The sequence below is a fragment of the Alternaria viburni genome (genome assembly GCF_023758015.1).
Source record: "Alternaria viburni strain BMP 2772 chromosome Unknown scaffold_4, whole genome shotgun sequence".
Taxonomy (NCBI): domain Eukaryota; kingdom Fungi; phylum Ascomycota; class Dothideomycetes; order Pleosporales; family Pleosporaceae; genus Alternaria; species Alternaria viburni.
Window position 1 is genome coordinate 675,674 of NW_026055773.1, and position 22,632 is coordinate 698,305.

At 52.3% G+C, this 22,632-nt stretch overlaps 9 protein-coding genes and 1 non-coding gene across 10 annotated transcripts; 4 read left to right on the top strand and 6 right to left on the bottom strand.

Annotated features, from left to right (window-relative positions):
* Window positions 1–440: 440 nt before the first annotated feature.
* J4E79_002491 (uncharacterized protein) lies at window positions 441–2,521 on the bottom strand (the record flags this gene model as incomplete). The annotated part of the gene is made up of 6 exons (XM_049351390.1): window positions 441–562; window positions 627–1,016; window positions 1,065–1,383; window positions 1,436–1,458; window positions 2,088–2,297; window positions 2,368–2,521. 6 exons carry the CDS (start codon window positions 2,519–2,521, stop codon window positions 441–443), a joined length of 1,218 nt encoding a protein of 405 aa, XP_049214028.1.
* Window positions 2,522–3,058: 537 nt separating this feature from the next.
* Window positions 3,059–6,916, top strand: J4E79_002492 (uncharacterized protein; the record flags this gene model as incomplete). The annotated part of the gene is made up of 2 exons (XM_049351391.1): window positions 3,059–4,811; window positions 4,863–6,916. 2 exons carry the CDS (start codon window positions 3,059–3,061, stop codon window positions 6,914–6,916), a joined length of 3,807 nt encoding a protein of 1,268 aa, XP_049214029.1.
* Window positions 6,917–7,238: 322 nt separating this feature from the next.
* Window positions 7,239–8,802, bottom strand: ARG8 (acetylornithine aminotransferase; the record flags this gene model as incomplete). The annotated part of the gene is made up of 3 exons (XM_049351392.1): window positions 7,239–8,312; window positions 8,362–8,601; window positions 8,656–8,802. 3 exons carry the CDS (start codon window positions 8,800–8,802, stop codon window positions 7,239–7,241), a joined length of 1,461 nt encoding a protein of 486 aa, XP_049214030.1.
* Window positions 8,803–9,243: 441 nt separating this feature from the next.
* J4E79_002494 lies at window positions 9,244–9,348 on the top strand. The gene has a single exon. It is a non-coding gene; the product is annotated as a tRNA-Met (tRNA).
* A 1,693-nt stretch (window positions 9,349–11,041) lies between these two features.
* Window positions 11,042–12,484, top strand: J4E79_002495 (uncharacterized protein; the record flags this gene model as incomplete). Its single annotated transcript, XM_049351393.1, has 2 exons — window positions 11,042–11,542; window positions 11,594–12,484. 2 exons carry the CDS (start codon window positions 11,042–11,044, stop codon window positions 12,482–12,484), a joined length of 1,392 nt encoding a protein of 463 aa, XP_049214031.1.
* Window positions 12,485–12,591: 107 nt separating this feature from the next.
* On the bottom strand, window positions 12,592–13,704 carry J4E79_002496 (uncharacterized protein; the record flags this gene model as incomplete). The annotated part of the gene is made up of 1 exon (XM_049351394.1): window positions 12,592–13,704. One exon carries the CDS (start codon window positions 13,702–13,704, stop codon window positions 12,592–12,594), a length of 1,113 nt encoding a protein of 370 aa, XP_049214032.1.
* Window positions 13,705–14,327: 623 nt separating this feature from the next.
* Window positions 14,328–15,763, bottom strand: J4E79_002497 (uncharacterized protein; the record flags this gene model as incomplete). Its single annotated transcript, XM_049351395.1, has 3 exons — window positions 14,328–14,720; window positions 14,773–15,313; window positions 15,363–15,763. 3 exons carry the CDS (start codon window positions 15,761–15,763, stop codon window positions 14,328–14,330), a joined length of 1,335 nt encoding a protein of 444 aa, XP_049214033.1.
* A 664-nt stretch (window positions 15,764–16,427) lies between these two features.
* Window positions 16,428–17,059, bottom strand: J4E79_002498 (uncharacterized protein; the record flags this gene model as incomplete). The annotated part of the gene is made up of 2 exons (XM_049351396.1): window positions 16,428–16,913; window positions 16,970–17,059. The coding sequence occupies 2 exons, from the start codon at window positions 17,057–17,059 to the stop codon at window positions 16,428–16,430; spliced, it is 576 nt and encodes a 191-aa protein (XP_049214034.1).
* Window positions 17,060–20,670: 3,611 nt separating this feature from the next.
* Window positions 20,671–21,789, bottom strand: J4E79_002499 (uncharacterized protein; the record flags this gene model as incomplete). The annotated part of the gene is made up of 3 exons (XM_049351397.1): window positions 20,671–21,566; window positions 21,615–21,687; window positions 21,739–21,789. 3 exons carry the CDS (start codon window positions 21,787–21,789, stop codon window positions 20,671–20,673), a joined length of 1,020 nt encoding a protein of 339 aa, XP_049214035.1.
* A 292-nt stretch (window positions 21,790–22,081) lies between these two features.
* On the top strand, window positions 22,082–22,586 carry J4E79_002500 (uncharacterized protein; the record flags this gene model as incomplete). Its single annotated transcript, XM_049351398.1, has 3 exons — window positions 22,082–22,096; window positions 22,146–22,491; window positions 22,540–22,586. The coding sequence occupies 3 exons, from the start codon at window positions 22,082–22,084 to the stop codon at window positions 22,584–22,586; spliced, it is 408 nt and encodes a 135-aa protein (XP_049214036.1).
* Between the last annotated feature and the right edge of the window lie 46 nt (window positions 22,587–22,632).

A 22,632-nucleotide genomic window follows, 5' to 3' on the forward strand; every position in this document is an offset into this window, starting at 1 on the left:
CGCAGATGCGGAGATGGCGAGAGCTGAAAGCAACGTAAGAGTAGTAAGGTGCATGTTGAAAAGGTTGCAAGCGGAGGAACCTTGCTTAGGTCGGCTTTTCTAGTTCGTGGGCCAGTATGGGCACGGTGAACCTTTTTGGAATGGAGGATCTGTTTGCATAGACGTAGTATTTATGTGAAACAGATCTCGGCGTTTACATGCGGTGTGATATGTGACGTGTGGGGGCAGATGTAAGATCTCGCCTTCTGATCATATGCGGGTGCTCTATTACAAGGTAGGTACGTGAACGGGCGTCTTCGGTGGCGCATAACGTGTATTGAGAACGAACTCTGACCTGCATGGTCTGCATGTAAGCGCGTAAGTCGTCAGCCACAAGCACGTGTCAGACCACCATCGAGACCAATCGTGGAGTAAACATTTTATTTTGTTCCTTTGTACTTCTAACCAACCCAGTCGATCTCCTTCTCGTACTGCCAGAAAGCACCTGTCTTGTTCTGGATGTCGTGGATCGCGAGCATTACGGGGGTTTGAGCACCTTCTTCTACAGTTCTCGTTCCGTTGCCTAGATTTGGTGCATACAGTCAGTACATGTCTCACATGGTGCACCCGAGGAAAGGTTTGCTTACCCTTTGTCATGTCCGTGTTGACATAACCTGGGCAGCATGTATTGATCAATACCTTGCTTCCCTTCTCCTTCTCTTGTCTGGCCAGCGCCCGTGTGCCTCCAATTAATCCTGCCTTGCTCACAGCATACCCGGCACTAGGGAAGCCAGCGTCCTTCTCCTTGCCAGCTTCGACAGCAGCAACAAAGTCCTTCATGATGCTTGTGACATCCTCTTCGGTCTTGGAGGCGAGGAAACGGTTGCGAACTTCTTCGGAGTATTTGTTGAGCTTGCCAGCCATGCTGCCGAGGTTCACGATGCGACCGGTGGGCTTGAGAAGGGGGAGGAAGGTGTGGCACGCCTCGAGCGTCTTGTAGTAGTTGCAGTCGAGGGTTTTTTTGACGAGGTCGGCATCTAATCATGTTAGGGACGGCGGATTGTACATTGGAAGGAGATACTTACTGAAGCCGTCCAACGCGATACCAGCGTTGTTGATGACAAAGTCAATGCCATCCGGATGAGCCTGCTTCAAGTGGTCCGCAAGAGTCTTGATGCTGCTGCTGCTTGTGATGTCAAGCAGATGGAACTTGATCTCAGAGAGACCACCATCGGCCTTCAATGCCTTGGCCTGCTTCAATGCCGCATCTTGCTCCAAATCCTTAACGGCAGCTTCTCCTCTGCCCTGGTCGCGAGCCGTCAGATAAATCAGCAAGGGTCCGTTGTTGAGCGGCGACTTGGGGTATTGCAGGGCGAGCTGCTGCACGATGGCGCGTCCGATGCCCTGTCAATGTTAGTTTGGTACTCCCGAAGAGGCTGTGGACGTGTGTAGATACCTTGTTCGCGCCGGTGACGACTCCTACTCTGCTGTATGACATGATTGTTTGTGTGCTTCAATTGATCGGTGTTTGGTGGAAGGAAGAGGGGACTGATATTCTGAAGTATCTTCCCCACATTGTCCCATTAATCATCATCGAAAGAGCTTCGCTGTTCGGAGTTAACAAGGTCGATACGTCACTAATCATCGGTGGATCCAGATGTCCCGGCCACCTGCGGGCATCGTGCGGCACCAACGACGCTATTCCGGATAGGGCTAACACTGCCGCGGCCACGATCTCTCGATTTCGCTGTCTGCCTGCGGATGTTCACTACACCACACCTGCATGAACCAGCTCAGCATTCTTGATTACTGATTGAACCGAGCCTTGACAAACTTTCCATTAACTCCATGGTTTTCTACGGCGCGGTTGTTATCCCTAGCAACTTGCATACACAGCCATCGGCCATCCGTAACCTCTAACACAGACACGGTAGATGGATCGTCTGGTAATTGCTGCATGTCCTTCCACTCGGCGTATCGCTCCCCGTCTGCAAGTACAGATCGTAGTAACTCGCTTCAGCCGATTTGCACACTAGGAAGTTCAGCTCTAGGCTGCGTGTTAGCACCGCCGACAATGAGCCGAACATGCCTCCTTCCTGAGTACTTACGTCGCCCATAGCTACTGCTCTGCACAGTAATGATAGTATCACCCTCCAACCCCCACGCCGTAGTCTCCCCAGTGGCTCTCCAGACCAACGGCTTGTAGCTTGTCGATGCGGTCGCAATGTTCAGATACTGGCTTGTCTTTTTCGATTGGATGGTGCCGCCGATGGTAAATTCGTCAGCTGCGGTTTCGGGTCCCAGCACAGGGATCGATGCTATACGTGTTATCAACAAGTTCCTGGAAAAATAGTAGAGCTGAATGTCAAGAGAAGGAAATCAGCGTACAATTCTTAGCGCTTGCTTGCAAGTATAGATGGTAAATTGGGTCGCGAACACCACGTATTTTGCCTACAGTTGCTGCGGCGCTCTGGGCATTCTCCACCGGCGCAGCGAGTGCGCCCGATGCTACCAACAAAATTTGAGCGAAGAACGACAACATCGCGAAGAAGAACCTGAAGCCCCAATATGCAAGACTGCGACTTGATTCAGTCCCCGGGTCTCTTTATATGTGATCGCAACTTCGCATTACGTGACCCCAGTCTGCAATATAGCAGATTAATTACGGTCGCGTCACGCGTAGAGATGTTTACCACCGGATATAACGCATCTGCATCCCTGTCGTTCTACATCCGTCGCAAAGAACCACCGAGACAGGCACTACATTGTGCATTCGCTACTGTCTTGCCCGGACTAAAAAAGTCAGGACGCGATACTGAAGGAACGCGCTAACGCTTTGGGTTAGTGCGGAACGCGACTGCTGTTTACTTGGCATTCAGGCAGTCGCCTCCCGTCTCACCTGCAACACACCTACCATCATCGACTCAAACTCTTGTCCCGTAGTCTCGGGCTGTACGGTCGTACCCACTGGCTTTGTTGATAACGAACGTTCATGATGGTCGGGCTTACAACAATCACGTCGCCCACGTCATGTGGCACGACTAGCAGCAGCTATGATCACCGAGCCGCACGCGAGGACATGGACAAATCAACTGATCACCAAATGAACGACCGTGACGATGCTATATCCATATCTTCGTCTTCGGCGCGGGCCTCTGCTGCTACTGGATCATCTACGCCCGCTACCCCAGGATTCTTATCAGCTCCCGAAAAGGTGGAGTGTGTTGAGACTGGTGCACAGAACATGGATCGGTACATCGCACTTGGCTGCCTTCACTTCAAACACACATTCGATTTTAGTTCAATCTCACCGTCGAGAGGCGATTGGGTCGAGTTACTGCACCAAGAGCTTACCGACGAGATCAAGGCCAGCATCGGTATTGAAGCATCACGACTGCTTGAAGCTCAATGGATTCGGATATTCGCGCGTAGAGGAACGCCTGGTAATGCGTCTCACCACGACCTTCTTCGCGTCTATCTTTTGCCAGAAGACTGGGCTCGTCGTACGATTGACCGTAACAGCAAGAGCTTGAAGAACGCTCTGCGGACACTGCTCCAACAAATTGACATCTCACCGAGTGCTTGGAATGGAGACTCAAATCCTGATGAGACGCGTTACTTTGATCCCTGGGCTTATGTAGAACCTTTCTCGCTATACTACCTTTTCAACAAGCTACCATCACCTGCGCCCGACGTGGGGAGGATCAAGTGTCGCTATACACGTGCCGCCGTACAAGACGTACTAGATTCTGCGGCAGTCTCAGAGTGGTCGGAGCATGGTGAACAGGCTCTACCGGGGCTCAAGACTAGATTATACGCGTATCAGACACGGTCGGCGAGCTTGATGCTGCAACGGGAAGCTTCGCCACAGCTGCAGCTTGATCCAAGATTGGAGGTTCGTACCTCGCCCGATGGCAAGAAGTTCTACTTCGGGCCTCGAGATGGATCGTTTCTACAAGAGCCGCGCTACTACGAAATGAACCGGGGTGGTATTCTGGCAGAGACCATGGGCCTGGGGAAAACGGTAATTTGCTTGGCCGTTATATTGGCAAGTAAGGGCCATCTTCCCAAAGTTCCAGCCGCATACCGACCATTACCTCCTCTTCGCAAGCGACCCGGATCGTTGGTAGACATGGCGATCTCTTCCGCTGGCCGACATTCAATCCCAATGAAGTCCTTTCTCGAGCAGTCTGAGGCGAACGGGGCTGGAGATATGACAAGCATCAAAGATGCGCTGGATCGAGATGTTCCATTCTACGAGATACCACCAGATATCCCACGCATGAACAGGAATACCCGAATACCGCCAACACGTCAATTGGTCCTCTCTTCCGCTACTATCATTGTCGTACCGCGAAACTTACTGCACCAATGGCAGTCAGAAATACAGAAGCACGTCCTTCCGGGTGGCCTCAGGATTCTCGTCGTTGACTTTGTGCCCAAGCGCGCCAGTAAGGCGAAGATCACCCATCCCACCGACGAGACCATGGATTTTCGAAGCGAACTACCTGCTCCCACTGAACTCATGAAGTTTGATGTGGTTCTATTCACTCGCAACCGCTTCGAACAAGAGATCCAAGACGGTCAGGATGAACAAGGACGACGCATGGGTTCTGGAGCCTCTCGCGTTTGTAACTGTCCTTACATCGGAGCAACTCGGATTCCAGACTGCAGTTGCGTCGACACTGATAGAGTGTACGAATCGCCACTGAAGAAGATACACTGGCTACGGATCATTATCGATGAAGGACATTCTTTCTCGAGCTCTGTCTCGAATGCTGTACTTGTCGCTAAGCAGATACAAGCGGAGAGACGCTGGGTCGTATCAGGAAGTAAGTTGTGCAAATTGTGACATGTGTACATATGCTGACGTTGGTTCAAAGCACCTGCGAAAAGTTTGGTCGGTGTGGAGGTAGACATGTCCACCGTCGATCCGGAGACAGACCCGGTACTGCAGCGCGAACTTGCCATTGAAAAGAGAAAGACATTCAATCATGATGCAGAGAACGCCAAAGCTGCTAAAGCTTTGGGTATGCTTGCTTCCCATTTTCTCATGGTTCGACCATGGTGCGAGAACTCCGAAGGTAAGCTCGATTGGGATGAATACGTTTACCGCCACGAACATCAGTACCGAAAGACCTATTCCGGGTTTTCTTCATGCTTCGTCCGAGCACTGGAAGGCTTGGTCGTGAAGACACGCCCAGAGGATGTGGAGAAGGACATTGTCTTACCCCCGATGCGACACAGAACCGTGTACCTCAAGCCATGTTGGTTTGATAAGATGACGGCCAACCTATTCATCCAGGTTCTGCGAGCAAACGCTATCACGAGCGAGCGGACCGATGTCGACTATCTATTCCACAAGAATAGCGTGAAAGCTCGTCACAGTCTCATCAGAAACTTACGGCAGTCCAACTTTACCTGGACGGGTTTCAGCCTCTCAGATGTTGTCTCAACGCTTGAAACGAGCAGTAAGTACCTTTCGAAAGAGGACAAGAACTGCTCGCTTGAGGACGCGCAATCCCTCCTGGAGAGCAGCCAAATCGTGTCGAAGCTTACGGCTTCCGCTGAATGGATTGCATTGAGTACATCTCATGAAGTGGGTATGGCTGTCAACAGTTGGCCAGAAGCGGCGCGAGAGGCATTTGCACTTGTTTACCCGGCGGAGCCCATCGTGGTTGGCGTCACGCAGCTCATCGAGGGCCAACTCCACGTTGATAGCAGCATCCGGTCTTCAGATCCAACGGTCGGGCTGGATGCTGTTGGATATGCAGCAAAAGCAAAGGCCATTGCGATGGCAGAGGAAGAGGGTAAGCTCAAGGAGTCAAGCGAAGGCAGAGTCAACGGCTTGCCGCTGCAGAGGACAGGAGTGCCTACTTCGTTGGTGAAGGGTCAACAGCCATCGACTAGTCGTCGGACATCAGCCATTGCGAGCAAATCGTCTCCTAAGACGTCACCAGGATCCAACGATGCGAATGGCATTGAAGACACCCCGGACATCGCATCACCCGTTCGCACGAAGAAGCGAAAGCTTACCTTCGCAGACGAGACAGCGGACCTTCCCGCAGACTCCGATCTCCGAAACACACGCTGCATTGGCACAACATCGGCCAAACTTACATATCTGTTGGACAAGGTGATGCAGCACCAGGAGAAAGAGAAGATCATCATCTTCTACGATGGTGACAACGCGGCGTTCTACATCGCCCAATGTCTTGAGTTGATGTATGTGAACCATCGCATTTACGCGAGAACCCTAAACAACGTACTACGATCAGAGTACGTACGACTGTTCAACGAAGATCCAGATGTGCGAGTCTTGCTCATCGATGTCGCGTGCGGTGCGCTTGGACTAAACCTCAATGCGGCGAGCATCGTACTTATCGTGAACCCGATCAACAGACCGAACATCGAAGCGCAAGCCATCAAACGAGCCCATCGCATTGGACAAACAAAAGAAGTGCTCGTCGAAACTCTAGTTCTCGAGAACACAATCGAGCATGCAATCTTCAATCGCGCGAAGAAGATGTCTCGTGCTGACCACCAAGAAGCGAAGGAGCTTGAGGATGACGCTGGCATCATCGAGATCATTCAAAATGCTCAGATTCTGCCTGTGGGTGATGACGAGGGCGAGGGGTTGTCCAGCTTTGCGCTGTTGCAGACACCGCGGCAGGTCTTTGGGCGACCGAATAGGCACAAGTACCATCGGTATGGAGGCGCTGAGAAGAAGACTAAGGATGGACCGCAGAAGAAGGCGAAGACTTCGAAGGTTGCGAAGAAGGACGGGAACAAGGATGCGAGTGGTACCAATAGTACGACTGCACCTTCTACGCCTGGTACTGGCTTACCGGTGCGAGGACCTGCTCAAAATGGCGGCTTGAATGCTGCCGGTGCAGCATCGTCCCAACCAGTCGCCAGCATCTTTGGCAGCGGTTGAGACATGAAGATCTTACCCATACAGCTCTGGAGTTATACCACGGCACACATTCCATTTCTATTTCTATATTGAACAGCGGGCTCGCCCAATCGACTTCCTTCACACTCGGTTTGGAAGTTACTTTGCATGTACTATACCCGTCTGAGCTGGCTTCGGCCTTACTTAGTTTTGCTTTAGTACTCCAAATGGGATCAGTATATGACAATATACAATTCATTCATACAACTTGCTATCATCCTTCTAATGCCTTGACTTTTGGTGAAATATGTACAATGCTACCCGTCTACAACGCCGATGAACACCATGCTAACCAGGATATGCATTATCGCATTTCCTGCTGACCGTCTGTGCCCTCCACATCCTCATGCTTGACCCACACGCTCTCCATCGCCTGCCCTAGGATCTGCATGCCCTCCTCGATCTCCGCTTCGGTGATTACGAGTGGGGGAACGAATCTCAGGGTGTTTGTACCGCATGTGATGATCAACAGACCCCTCTCACGAGCAGCAGTAACGATGGGTGTAGGATCGACATCAAGCTGAAGACCCAAGATCAGCCCCTTGCCTCTGACCTCCTTGATCTGGCTGGAGAAGCGCTGTCGGAGAGCGTCGAAGTGCTTGCGGAATGCCTGCTCCTTGGCGGGTATCGAATCGAGGATCTCTGGCGATGAGAGACGAGACAGGATGTATGAAGCGACGCGGGATCCGAGGGGGTTGCCGCCAAAGGTGGTGCCGTGGTCACCAGTCTTGATGTTGTCACAGACGAAGTCGTTGACGATGGTGGCGCCAATGGGGAATCCGTTGCCGAGTGCCTTTGCTGTGGTTACAATGTCGGGATGGCATTCCTTGGGGTAGCCGCCGTGTGCCCAGAAGGTACCTGTCCGGCCTAGACCACATTGTATCTCGTCAAAGATCAAGACGGCACCGACTTCCGTGCACCTCTTTCGGAGCGCGAGAAGAAACTCGGGTGTCGCAACGTTCACACCACCCTCTCCCTGAATTGGCTCCACGATGACACCGCACGTCGCGTCGGTGACCAGGTCGTTAACCGCGTCCACATCGTTGAATGTGCCGTACTTGAAACCGGGCACCATCGGTGAGAACGGTGTCTGGTACTTGGGGTTCGGTGTCGCGCTCAAACTGCCCATGGTCCGGCCATGGAACGAGTTGTGGAACGAAACGAACTCGTGCTTCTCTTTGTCCGGTGACATTGACTTTCCGACCTTGCGCGCGAACTTGATGGCGGCCTCGTTGGCCTCGGAACCACTGTTGCATATGAATGTGCGGGTTGCACTGGCAAAGCCTCCGGTCGCGTGCGTGAGCTGGATCAGCTGCTTCGATAGCAGGCCTGTGTGGGGGTTGTGGTAGAGGTTCGATGTGTGCATGAGCTGCCTGGCCTGGGAGGGAGTCAGTAAGCCGCAATCGATGTAGTGGTGACTGACGTACCTGTTCTCCAATGACCTGCGCTACGCCAGGGTCGCAGTGCCCCAGCGCATTGACGGCGATACCAGCTGTGAAGTCGAGGTACTTCCTGTTCTCGATATCCCACATCCAGCACCCCTCGCCCTTCTCGAACATCGGTGGTGGGCGGACATAGGTCGGGACCATGTACGGTAATTGCTGGTTGACGAGGCCGGCTGTCTTGGAGGATGAGGGCGGGTCGGGTGTAGGTAGTGTGGAGTCGCGCTATAGAGTGTCATTATGGAGAGCGCTGCAGAGCGTGTGTAGGTTGGTACTCACGGCTATGGCGTCCTTCACGTCCTGTGGTAGACTGGACCCCCTAACCGCAGAGGCTGCGGAAGCAAACCGCGCGGGGACGTAGTTGATGCGAGATGCGCGCAATGTAGCGCATACGCGCTGCGAAGCCATTCGTGAAGCCATGATCATTTGCAAATTTCAGGAAAACAAACTCCAGTGCCTCATCAGATGCGTCAATCGTGACTGTTGGGCGTGACGCAACTGCCCAAAATTTTAGCGTGCATGATAAGATAGGCCGAGGTCGGAGAGTCGGAGTGCCTCGTACAAGGTGTAAATCAACAGGTGCTCTGCAGACTACATCAAGATGAGAACAACCATTTCGCAAGATTTTAAGGCAATGTAGACTTCTGGGTTATGTACTCAAATGTGTGCCCAGTCTTTTTGGTAGCATAGGATGGATGGGAAGGGTGGGGTGGTAGGGATGTTTGGGTCGGTGGAGGGTGAAATGACAGGGATGTTTGGGTCAACGGAGGAAGGAGCGAGCGCAACAACGGCAGGAGCGACCGGTGAGCGGTGAGCGGTGAGCGGTGAAATATGAGCGGCCTAATCGGGCCAAATGAGAAGAACAAAGCCTCCTTGGTGTAGTTGGTTATCACGTGGGTCTCATATCTACACATATGACTGTTCGACAGAGCAGATATCCCGAGGTCGGCAGTTCGATCCTGCCAGGGGGCAAATCTTTTGCCGGCATTCTGGCTGTGTGCTGTTACTAATGTGGTAGGCTCGCTATGTATGCTCATGTTTTTGGAGATCGAAGTCAGCTGACATATTTTTTGGTTGACAGTCCAATGCGTTTTGGCTTCATGTGCAGGCCGATATGTGGCAGAACAATTAAGCTGGGAGTAACATACATAGTTCTGATCCACTAGCTGGTTGTAACAGGGCCTACACAAGTACAAGGCATTACCGCGAACAAAAGACACAGTTAGTATCGGGAAAGAACCCAGGCCGCTGTGCACTGAGCGGTAGGCATGGAAAAGCCGTAGTCTCTCATCCAAGCATCTGCCTTCTCTTCGACGTAGTTCATCCGTGGCACGTCTCACGCAGCTTAAGCATCGTGCGTACCTACTACAACAAAACGCTATAAGAACGACCAGTGTAACAACAGAGAACCTAGAAGTCTACATCGCTGTAGCAAGTTCTCGGTTCCTTGCTTCTGCGCTGTTGTAGGCTGCAGAGTAAGGGCAGAATACGCCACGATGAAGTCCCAGTCACTACTTCCATACACAACCTGCGCCGTTCCGTCTCCCATGCGCATACTTGCACGCATACAGAGATCTCGAGACATGCTGGCGTCTGGGACTCTTGGGAAGAGTCGCTCCGACCTGCAAGTACGTGAAAGCCGGTATACATCTCAGTTCCATAGGCCGTCGTATGACGCGATGAGCGGCCGAACGATCAACAGATGCATCTGCAACTCGATCACAACAAGGACTATATCGTAACCATTGGTATCCAACGACTTGGGCAACCAACACCAAGGTCTGTTTCGATATCGTCAACGTCCGTGATCATTGTATGAGGTCACGAACAGTCGGTACCCTCCGCGCGTTTTGAATACCTGAGCTGTAAGTGACCGTGCGGCCTCTGGGATCGCATCATTGAGACAGACGCCGATGCGCGAGAGGAGGGCATTCGCGACTTGCTCGTAAAAGGACATCAGGCGCTTCTTCCGCAACAGCCCAAACCCGCGTCCGAGATGCAGCAGCGTTTGTTGGAAACAAAGAATTAGACAGGTCTGCAGACTACAGCATGATATAAGAAGCAGATTGGAAGATCTGACGAATATGTAGGCTCCTGGGTGTTTGGTGTTCTCCTTGTATGAGATGACATTCTCGGCAATACTCTTCGGAGATGTGATGGGGTTGTAGGGCGAACAGAGGTCGTGCTGGTTCGTTGGAAAGTACATAGTGCGAGCCGAGATCCATGGATGGTCGCGGTTGTGGTGTTGCGCTAGCTGGTTGGGGCACAAGCTTCCCTCGACGCGTCCGTCCGTCCAGATGTCGCACCCCGCTGCCTGTTCACCCTCTGCCATCACTTCTACCCTCTCTCTACCCAAGTGGACCCTGTAATGTCACAAAAGACGGCCAGCTTTTGGGAATTTATCAGAATCTCCAAGTTGCGGACAACATGGGCTCGCCAGACGCGACGCGATACCACCAAACGCCATTCACGTGCGATCGTGAGAGGTTCGCGTTGTTCAGGGGTCCTGGAGCGATGACGAAGCCCCTTGATGTCATGATCCCACGAACACCCGGATGAACCTCATCAACCCACACCTCCAATCCATCAAGATCATCGATTAACTATCTATTCCCATCAAATACATATTATTGAGCACCTGTCCCGTCTCATATCCCACGTGAAAATGCCTCCAGCGAAGAAACAGAAGACCGCGCGCGATTCCGGCGTCTTCCTAGAAGATTCGGGCAGCGAGAGCTCGGATTCCGCCTTCGAGTCGGTGCGCCCCAACAAGAACGACAAGCCGAAGAAAAATAAGCAGAACAGCAGCACGGGCAAGCCCGCCGATCCTGCACCCTACGACTACGTTTGTATACCGCATCCTTTCTTCGACATTGAAGGCAGGAATTATCTCAATTGGACGTTGGACCCGGACGCCTTCATTTCATCTAAATCTGAGATCTTCAAAAAGCTCTACAAGCCCATCGACGATCAATTCAGAAAAGATGGCCTCTTCAAAGTACCGGCGAGCAAGCACCCGGAGCACAAATGGGTCATGCTGTGGGATGCGTGGCTCAAGGCGGATCTACTGGGAAGAAAAGCGAAGTACTGCGACCCAGACGCTTTTGAGATGAATTTGTATACAGACTGGCAAGGATGGGGAATGCAAGAAATTATGGAAAATATGGTAAGTGCAATGGTTAGCTGCGCATGATAGCTGGAAGCTAACAGCGCAAAGATGGTCGAGTTCAATCAAGGCTTCCACGCCAAAAAGGACCGGATCGAGAAAATGTGGTCTGTCATCAGCGCAGTGGGGCTGTGGCTGAACGAAAACGAGCACATCACCGCGCTCATCAATAACGAAGACGGCGACACAACCTGCGAAATGATCGGCTTAATGGGCTGCGCACTACTCACCGTGCTCGCGGCTATTGAAGCAGCAGGCGAGCTCAAGCCAGATTCCCGCTTCCTTGACTTGGCAATCGTCATTGCGTATTATCTGGAGCTATCGCACGATCTCCCTGCTTTTGGCATCGAAGGGCAATGCGTTTCATGGCGCAAGGAAGCCGTCAACTACTTCAAGAAGGGCAACCTTGACCCCGAGAAGGGAATCTTTGCGACGAAACTCCGCCTCGACAAACTGGCAAAGGTCGGCGACGTCGATGATGACTTCGCGCACACCAATGGAGAGGTCGAGAAGATCATGACTGGGACAACGTTTTCTGAGAAGCTCGAGGCTGAAAGGGCGGCTAAAGATTCCGCTGGTAGCTCGGCGGAGAATCCAGTCACAATTTTAGAAGACGACGACGCCGACAAAGAGAACGCAAACCCGAAGGCCACAGGTGAGAAGCAGGTCTCTCCGCCGCCAACAGCCAACGGAAAGAGGAAGAGGGGTCTGGACAATGTCGAGAACACAGGCAATGCGAAAGAAGCGGATAAAGACCCATGGCACTGGAACGACAAGTTCAACGCGTACAAAGACAAGCGTCATCCCAAGATGGGCGGTGAACACTACGATATTACAAAAATGAGCAGGTCAGACCGAGCGGCTGCGTCGTTTACCGGCAAAGATCCCCTTGCCGATGTTCCAGTGAAGGATCTACAAGCGAATTTACTGGATCTCATTTGAGATGGAAATATGTATAGTAGGGGCTGTAAAAGTAGGGGCTTGTGTGAAGAAGGTGTACATGATCTGTTAGACGCGATTACCAATTTGATTCAATAGCACCCCAGACGCTATTGCACACACCCTCTACTGTCTACAGGCCAAATCTCCTCGATGATGCCCTTCCGATACGCATAGTACACATTGTGCAAGTTCACCGTTGGGTCGATATGACTGGGCACCATCTCGACCCTATCACCTATCTTCAATCCTTTACCCTTGCCTTCCTCCCAAGCCAGACTACCATGCTCATCTCCAAGAACGCCATACGTATACCCCGGCGTCTTGCATTCGGCCAATCCCGAATCCGTTGTCAACGACTTGAGCCCCGCGTCGATAGTAATAATGTTCGGGCCCTGCTTGCTGAGAACCGTCGACAAAATAGTCAAACTCTGCGCATAATTCGTCGAACCAACAGCATTGCGATAATCCGTATCCATGAAGAGGAACGAGCCAGGCTGTACTTCTGTGATTCCAGGGACCGTGACACAGAACTCCGCCGTGCCCGTCCCACCAGTCGTCACCACATCAATCGCGTAACCTTCTTTTCTCAGCGCATCCGCGGTCGAGGTAAGGATCTTCATGCTCTCCAAACACTGGCTTTTGCGCTCTTCGAGACCGTGGATGTGTTGCAAATGTCCCTCGTACCCTTGTACGCCGATGAGTTTGAGATGCTTTGAGCCGGCGACGAAACGTGCTAGGTCCGAGGCTGGCTGCCCAGGTTGCACGCCCGTGCGGTGTAATCCCACATCGAGATCGATGAGCGTCATGACGGTGCCTTCGAGGCCGCTTTCTGATAGCGCTTGCTCGATTGCGCTTGCGCCTTCTATGCTGTCGACGACTATACGCACGTCCTTGTACTTCTTGACTACTTCCACTAACCGCGCCACTTTTGCTGCGCCGATTATCTCGCAGGTTATTAGGAGGTCTGTGAAGCCTTTTTCGCACATGACTTCTGCTTCGGAGAGCTTGGCTACGCATCCTCCTTTTGCGCCCGCTTTGACCATCTTCTTTGCGAGAATGGCAGATTTCGTGGTCTTAAGATGTGGACGGATGTTGACGCCAGTGGGGAGGAGTTGTTTCATGAGTTTATCCAGGTTGGCTTCCATGAGATCCAAGTCCACAATCATGGATGGTGTATCCAGCGAGTCTAGCGAGTCGCCTACTTTGGGAGAGTACGGCATGGTTGCGATGTGTACGAGATGTTGGTAGAACGGATGGAATGCCTAGCGCTTCTGGTGGTGAATTGTGGTAGCAGCTCGACTGAGAGGAGCAACGCGTATAGTTCGGATGATACCGGGCTTAGTCACAAGTACGCGCGCTGCGAACATCGGACGTTGCACTCAAGATAGGCGTGTAGATGTTAGAAGTGGAAAAGTGGGTGCCTGGTCGTGATAGCCCGAAATGGCAAGCCGGCGGCCATCCCACCTTCCCGACTGAACACTAGCTTCCATCTTTACGGGCGTACATGACTTGCGTGTCTGTCTTTCCATCAAAGAGTATCTGAGACCTCATATCATTTTTCACGTATGCCTATTTTCTTAGAGGATACGTCGAGTGTTATCAGGTAAAGCAGCTCAGCCGCCGTTGAGCATGGCTTGCGGGGAAATCGCACTCGTTACAGTGCGTACAACGAACTTCACCAAATCGCGATAGCATGGATCCTTTGAGACAAAGTCGTTGCATTAGATAGTACGATTACAATCAGCGAGGTTCTCCATACGGACTTGTACCTGCGCAGTACTTCCGACAACGAGTCAAGTCCACTAAGCCATTCATCTCTTCCGCCCAATAACGTTAAATCCAATCAAGCCTTGCACCCGTTGTGTCCACCTTGTTGCCACATAGTAACACTCTTAACTTTCATCTGTCCGCCGTCCTTCCACGTAGGCAACCACTGGTTCTTGGCCTCCCAGAAGTCGAGCTTGGCGCGGTGACTCTTGTCAATCCATGGCTTGCCGCTCTTGCCATCCTCGAACCAGCCGTTGGTGGAGCCGACAGCCAGGTTCATGACGAGGTAGAACTCCTGGTCGAAGGGAGCGGCGTTGCTCTTGGCGTGCTTCCAGGGGTTGTCGAGACGGGTGCCGTTGGCATCGGCCTGGGGGAAGTTTCCGTACTTGAAGAAGGGTTGGTCGAAGTGCGTGTACATGACTTGGAGCAGGCGCGTGTTGATGTAGGTGAAGATGTACTTCTCGCTCCACTGGAAGTTCGGTTAGTAAGACGAAAAGACGACAGAGACGTATGATACTTACCTCAATACCGAAAGTGTTGTAACCGGCGGCGTATGTAGTGTGTAGCGCCTCGCGCTTGACGTTGTTGCGCCACCAGCCGTTATGGTTGGAGTCGGGGCCAAAGTGCAACGTGCTTGAGACAACGTTCCTACCACCCTGAGCGTAACTGGGATCGTTACCGCGAGATTCGGCAATATCGATCTCACCAGAACGAGGCCAAGGGCCATATGCGTTGTCCTTGGGCAACATCCAGATAGCGGGCCACAGCCAATCACCAGATGGCAGCTTGGCGACGACCTCGATACGGCCGTACTTGATTGAGGCGCCGCGCCTGGTGTTGATGCGACCGGACTTGATGGGGTTGATGATGGTGCCGTTGGTAGTGTTGGTGGTGGCAACACAGTCACTCCAGCTGGAACCAGTGCATCCATGGCCACGTAGGTCAAGGGTATAGTTGCTTCCAAGGAACTGCTCCTCCTGGAGAGTCGGCTTGATGATGAGTTCACCGTTCTTGACGAAGACGTTCTCATCTGTGCCAGTAGTCATCTCGAACTGGCCGTTGCTGCATATTCGAGTTAGTCAATGCATGCCAATGATCGAAGGTAACTTACCCGTAGCCACCCAGCTCGACTTCCTTGGTCCAGACGGTCTCGTTCAGTGACTTGAAGTCGTCATGGAAGATCTGGCAGTACTTGTGCTTGCCGATGACTCGGAAGCCGTCCCAGATCATGATGGCGGTCACCATCAGGCCAAGACCAAAGCCGACGAGGGGAAGAATCGTTCCCCATTTCTGCCTCGGGTGCGGCTTGTCGAGCCACGGCATCCCGACATCCTCGGGCTTCACGCGTCGTGAACGGAAGTACTGACCTGGCACGGGTCCGTACTTGAAGCCACTGGCGACGGACTCCTTGCCATTGGAGCTTTGCTTACCCTTGGACTTCGGTGTTTGCGTTGAAGGCCCCCCCTCGGGGGCGTCAGTAATTTTCTCAGAGAGCTCTGAGGGATGCTCCATGATGTGCGGATGGTGAGGTGTTTGAGAGGAGATGGTTATACAGCAGGAGATCTTTTCTTGTATATTGATTTGATCTCGGTTAGTATGAAAATTTCCAAATGCGCACACATCGAAATGCTGTGACCAGTAATTGCTGTTGAAGTGGTTGTGTGGAGCACATGTTCACATGGCGTACGCCTTACTAGACCTTGGCGGACAGTCAATTCTGATTGTGCAATGGAAAGACCAAGTCCCTTGGTACTGGAGTATCATTTTTGTAAAGCTCCACTGCGAAGGCGAAAAAGCCTCTTCGGTTCCGTAAGGTAAGTATGGTGGTTGTCAGCTTAGTGCGAGTACTGTGGAGAGAGTCGATAGTTCAGGGTGTACCGATTGGAAGAACCACTCAAAGAAGATGAAGCTCGGTCGCGCGTAGTTGTACCCACCACCGAAAGGATACTTTAGAGATGCCCACTGTTTCACGTGAACGATAAGAAAAGGTAGCACGGGATGCCTTTAAGGTATAGGATAGGTGTTCGCGTTGAGTGGTACGGACCAGCAGAACCGAACCTTTTCGCGATTCCAGCTTATTCGCGCACTCAGCGCCCCAGAAACGCATTCGCGCTGGGTCGGTCTACAACGCTCAAGACATCCGTCTCCACAGCGCCGGCTCACATCGCACTCGTATCTATGCGCCCACGGCCAGACTCAAGTATATGCCCCACACGACGCCCACAGAGCAGCCAAAGACGATCCTCTTGTCTACTGGCACCCACAGGAAGCTGATGAGGCTTATCGCGGGCCAGAATTTGTATCCATCCTTCATCATCGGCCACAGCTTATTCGCGCAGTCGCTCGTGACCACGTCCATGGCGTTGACGCCCGGCTTGCCCTGCGCATTGACATAGGCCATGTAGCTCAGGAACATGAGCGTGTTGACGACGGCGCCGATGGTCTGGTCAAGCAGGAACTTGATAAGGACGTTTGTCTTGCTGAGCGACGTTTTGGTGGGGTCGGGCTTGGAGCCTGGCTTCTCGGACGGTGGGGCGGCGGAGGGCACGTTGGTAGGGAATTGGTCTTCGAGGTAGCCTTGCCAGACTATGTTGGGTGGGGTGCTGAGGACGCTGAAGAGCGCAAACTTGAAGACCGTGGCATAGTTGAGGGTGAAGGGCGTCTGGATACGTGTCAGCTACATGCGCCAGGACTGGACGGTTGCGCAACAGCACGTACGCTGTCCTTGTAAGATGATATGGCTTGCGCAAGCACGTTTGAAGTTATGCTGAGCACTGCACCCTGCAGGGTCTGCGATACCATCGACATGGTCGCGTTGCGATTGGTTACGAATGTCTACACCAGCGATTGAGCAATTGCAAGAGGGTGGGAAGATGTATCGCAGATATGATCAAGGCAGAAGAGGAGGCGCGAGGTATGGAGGGTTATGTGTATCAATGTGGCCAGCACACCAGTGTTTGTCGGCAGTATCAGCAATGTTTCGGCCTGGGCGAGCGCGTCCCGCGCCGACATGTTTAGTGCTGTGACGTAATCAAGAGTGCAGCTCAACACCGCGATCAGGACCGCCCATCCATAGTACCTTTGAGCTTGTATCTTTCACTTTGCCGCTGACCCGTGTGCGTATATCTCAATTTGCTAGATTGTACATGAAGACCATGCGAGGCCAGAATGAGAAATAGCGAACCATCTCATGCCTTCCCGTTATTGCGCGACAGTGTTTATCCATTCGTGCTGCCAACTACAAGTGCAGGTGCTCCTGCCTGTTGGCACCTCTAGTCTGAACATGTTTTTGTAGGTGCGCGCTTCGATAGACTGATAGCGCGAGGAACTTAACCGAAAGCCGCTCGACAAACACAGAAACCCCTGCCCGGTCCGTTCATCAGACTGACCTCGCAGCACTCTTATGCTGGACCCGCTCATCCGAGCGTGACTTCTATCTCATCCTTCGCCTCGCTCTCCCACACATCCTTCCGAATCCTCCCAAGCGCTTTGCGATATGCGACTCCCTCCACCCGCGTTACCCAGAGTACATTGACGAACTCGTACAGTCCTTTAACCCAGACGCAATCTTGATACCATTCATCGAAGCTTCGCGCATCGATTTCCCAATTCTCAACCGATCCAGTAGATATCTCGATAAGCTCACACAACTCGTTTTCAATTCGATCAGGGTCGAAGAGCGCATCCGCGACTTCACATGGCGACGGATTGGTGAAAGCAAAACTGGGAAGAGCTTTAGACGTATCCCGAGAGCGATGTTTCAGAGTCGGGGTAGACGATGTCGATGTTTCGTCGCGCGCATGTGCAGGTATAAAGTTGAGTCGGAGGCACCCAGCCCACCGACCAGATGTTGTAAGAAGCTGCACGGAAGGACAGCCCGATGTCGTGTTGAGGAATTCCTTGCCCAGCGCGAGGAAGGCGTGTCTCGTGGTACAGTGCAGGTAGCGAGCATTGATCACAGGTTGCCGGCGGTCTGTCTCGTCGAGTATTGGGATTGGATAGCGAAAGGATGCAGATGGGTCGTATGAATGTCGGACCGCTTGACCATCTTCTCCTAGATTTGCGGATATGGACCATTCTGGGGGTAGACCCTCCCCAGACATGGTGAAGGCTGGCCGCCTGAACTGCGAAGGAATGTTGACTGGATATCTCTCCGATGTCAAAGTCCTCGAGTATGTCCAATGCACACTACTGATGGTCCTCCAGGAAGTATATTGGGGTATCTCTGTTTCAGGTAAGTTGGCAATCTGATAGTTGGCAGCACTTCTCCAGCTTTCAGAGTTAATGATGCCTTCCCATCCTGCCCAAGACCATGAAGGTAGAATGGCGTCGTCAGCAGGCAGTCGACGGGGCTTCCGTCTCTTCAGATATGCCCATGGCTGCCACAATAGCGCAGCGTCGAAGCACATCGTCGGCAAACCGGATATGAATCCGCCTGGGAATATGTTGCTCAGATGTGCGAGACAACTCACGAAAGCGTCAAGAACATCTTCCGGGAAAGTCAGATCTCGTTCATTGAACAAGGTCATGAGACGCGTATAACGAATCATGTCTGGCCAAGGTGAACTGTTCAGTCCAGCAACAGGCGCGTCCGATTTGGTTGCAGCAGGGTTCGAGGTCGGGTTGGGGGTTCCAGTAGAGGGTGGAGTTGATGATGTAGAATCCTGGCATTCGTGCCAAGAAGCACAGAGACATTCCCAATTGACTGTATTGTTTTGGAAGATGACTCTTCGTGTAGAAAATATGTATTCCTGGAAAGTCCAACCTCGCGAGTACCATTTTGTTTCCATCAGTGACATCGCTTGTTTTGTCATGTACTGCGCACCACTCAGTGGCTTTCCGTCTGGTTTCCTGAGTCCTTGTGTTATTGGAGTCTTACTTGGAGTAAGGGTCATTTTACGATGTCCGTAGAGACTCGAAGCTGCTTCCTCGTTCTGAGCTGCGACCAAGGTAAAAAGCGATCCTGCGTATATCTCTCCCATGGCACTCAGCTGGTGGTGTTTGGTGGCTTCGTCGTCTTGAACGATGGCAATTCGATCCACCCATAGATAAGTAAGACCCAAGTCCTTCACCAAATTGATGGCGTCTCGAAGAAGATTAGGCAATGATATGACCCCGCTGTACAGTCCGTTGTGCTTTTGAAGTGCTGCCAGGTTGGCCATCGTAGCGCAAGCTGAAGTCTCTGCACCACCCCAGACATAACTCAAAGCGACGTAACGTGGGTGTTTAGGTGCAACTACCAGACATCCGTTCTCGACATCGATCAAATAGGACGGGAAAGGCGAGTGCATTTGTGAGGTCCTGCTACCATGACATTGTTCCCCGTGTAGTTGACGGCATCGATCTATCCACGTTCGGATGATGTTGACATCCATAGTTCCTTCATCAGGAGCTGGTATACCGATGGCCGTCTTCTCCTTCTTCTTATCTATATAAGGAACGAATGGGACAAGATGAGGAGGCATATCCTCCCATGATACATCGGCGCTGCGAGGTGAAGCCGTACCACGATGCCGTTGCCGGGTTTCTGGGAAATGCACCGCCGAAGAAGCTGTTTGGCGGGCAAGCTCCTCGGCTGTATCGGGAATCCATAACTCCGTTTGGTGATGCAAAGGAGGTATTCCAATCCAGTCTGTGGGAGGGACTAGACCCGCGTCGACATCGGCTTTCTCATCAGTCAGCGCGGGCTCGTCTTCCTGCAATCCAGGCGATGCTGCCGTTGTGTTCATTGTGTGTGACAAGCCTGAAGCTAGGCGATATTCTCGATGAAATTCTGAGTTGACTGGATGTTTACGTTTCGCGATTGTAACCTGGCTCTCTACAAACTCCGACTCTAAACGCTCCTGTCGTTCTATACTGCCGTACCCGAATTCGCTCGATTACACCCTATGTTGGGCGTGTATGGTTCTCTCGATCATTCCCAGCCGTGAATATGACAACGTTGGAAGTGAAGGATTCTTCAAGTGGTGACGCAAAGTGAGGGGTACAGCGCTGGGCGAAAAGGGCGACCAGAAGTGCCTAAACGACTTGTCGTGTCTGTTCCGGTGGCGAGGAAGATGTTGATGCGCAAGGCTGACAGTACAAGTATTGACCGGTCGCGCCTCGAGTCATGGCGCTAGCTTGGGTCTCCGTCAGGCTACTCGTGAGCCTGAGGCTCATGTTTGTGTTGCGCGGATTGTCATGGGACGGTGGTGACGTCGCCACTTTCGCGACTGGTCCCGTGTGCTGAGACCGGGGTGTAGGTGGCGTTGTTGTAAGATAGCACCAGACATTATCCGGTGTCACTTCTGGAGGTACTCCCGTTGATCTCCTTCGGCTATCCGGTAGTACGAAGTACTTGAGACCGTCCTCCCACGTGTCTCTAGAAGCGTTCCGTAGGAGGCCACGCCTTGCAGTGGGTAAATTGGAAGATTGCACTCTCAGGCCATTGGATCCTCTCGATAGAAGTCCGCCATACCCTCTTTCACGGCTTTACGGAGTTGCGCACCCGCTCTGCCCAATTCTCCACCGCCTTTGGTAGCTTGCTCCAATCCTGCGACGATTGCAGCCTCGGCTCGGTCTCGGAATAATCGTTGTCGATCTTCGCGGTCTTCATACATCTCTGCTTCCTCGTCTCTTGCAGCGCCAAACAGGTTGAGATGTGCATAAACGTTTGATCGCTCAGAAAGAACATGATGCTGAGTATGCCAAAGTGGGAAGTTGCGGTCGCTGATGTCGACGGATGCTATTGTTTGCCTGTGGGAGAGTCCCGCGCGGAGGAAGGAAGTCAAGGCGTTCATTTGCTTGACTTGCATTTTCGTATCAGCTTTTCCGTACGATTTGGCAGTTGACCATTTGCTTGACGCTTCGCTCTGCCAACCGAGTAAACTGAGGAAGCATTTAAGCATCTTCACCCAACCTCCAGCACAGCTGACGACCTCATCGCCTGCAACGGCAAGCAACCATTCCAATACGTCAAGGCCGAACAAACGAATTTCTGTTGCTAAATGCGTCATGGCAGCTCTTGTGTGGAGTAACAGCTGGTCGGCGTGGCTAGCAATGTCGAGTGGCGGCAAGCTTTGCAGTAGCTTCAGTAGCTGTTGACGAACGCTGTTAGATCCATCTAGAATGAGCTTTTGTGCCACAGGAATGATGACAGACGAAGGCTGCGGCAATGGCACTGTAGGCGGATTGTTGACGATGGCTGATGTCAAGAAGGCTAAGGATTCTCTTCGCTGTGTGTCTGCCTTGTGATTAAGCAAGCCCAGATAATGTGCGCATTGTGCTTCTAAAGATGGGGCACTTGTGGAAAGTGCTTGCTGCTTGAGAGATATCGCTGTAATACGTCAGTCAAAAGACAGAGATATGATGAGGTAGACCTTACATTTCGCACGGAAGCTCGTATCTGTGCTGTTTGCTGTCTTGGGTCTCGCCTTTCCAACCTTTAGTTTTGCTTTCTGGTTCTGTTAGCACTGCGGTTCGGGATATGCGATTCTGGTCGTTTTTACTTGAAAGTCTTTCTTCTTATTCTCCTTCTTCTTCTTTGAGCTGTTGGTCATGGCGACGGGCTAGATTAGTTTTGGCGGTTTGCTTGACAGAGTCGTGATTTCGTAAAACTTTACTATTGCGCGCAACGTCGAGAGAGTGAACGATATTATGCGCGTCAATGAGCGAACGACGCGTTCTTTGCTGAGGAATGGAAAATTGAGGATCCACAGATGCCGCTAACACGGAAGAGGCCTGAGTTGATGGACTCTTGGCAGGGTCCAGCCGCGGCCCTGTACGCCGATGTCATCAGCGCGCTGTAAACCGCGACTGCATCTCTTATTCTTCTGGCACACATCACAAACCATGGCCCAAAACGCAGTACGTACCTTATTGCGCTTTCAAATGTTGCTTACTAATATGCGCGCAGCCTGACGAGACACTTTCGCTACTCACGCGATTGAGCCAAAAGCCCGGCGTTCAGAGCACCCTCATACTGTCGCGCGAGAACGGCACAATAATACGCACCTCTGGTCTCATATCAAACAGCTCTTCGGCGAACCCAAATAGTACTCTGCCAGCCTCAGGGGAAGCTGCGTCGGACAACTACTCGAACGGCAGGAAAGAAAGCGGGATACACAGCGCTGAGGATGTCGCCAGCATGGTCTGGTCGTTCCTGACGGCAGCGGGGACCCTTGTGGACGAGCTGGACAAGGAAGACGAGGTCAAACTTCTCAGGCTGCGAACAAGGAAGAATGAATTGGTCATTGTACCAGGTATGTCCCTCACGCACTCGATGGCGGGGCTTCTGCTAACGACTCAAGATCCCAAATTCATTCTCGTCGCTATCCACGATACTCCTCCAGCATAAGCCATATAACGAAGTCATCGCATACATATGTCCTTTCTCGCAAGCG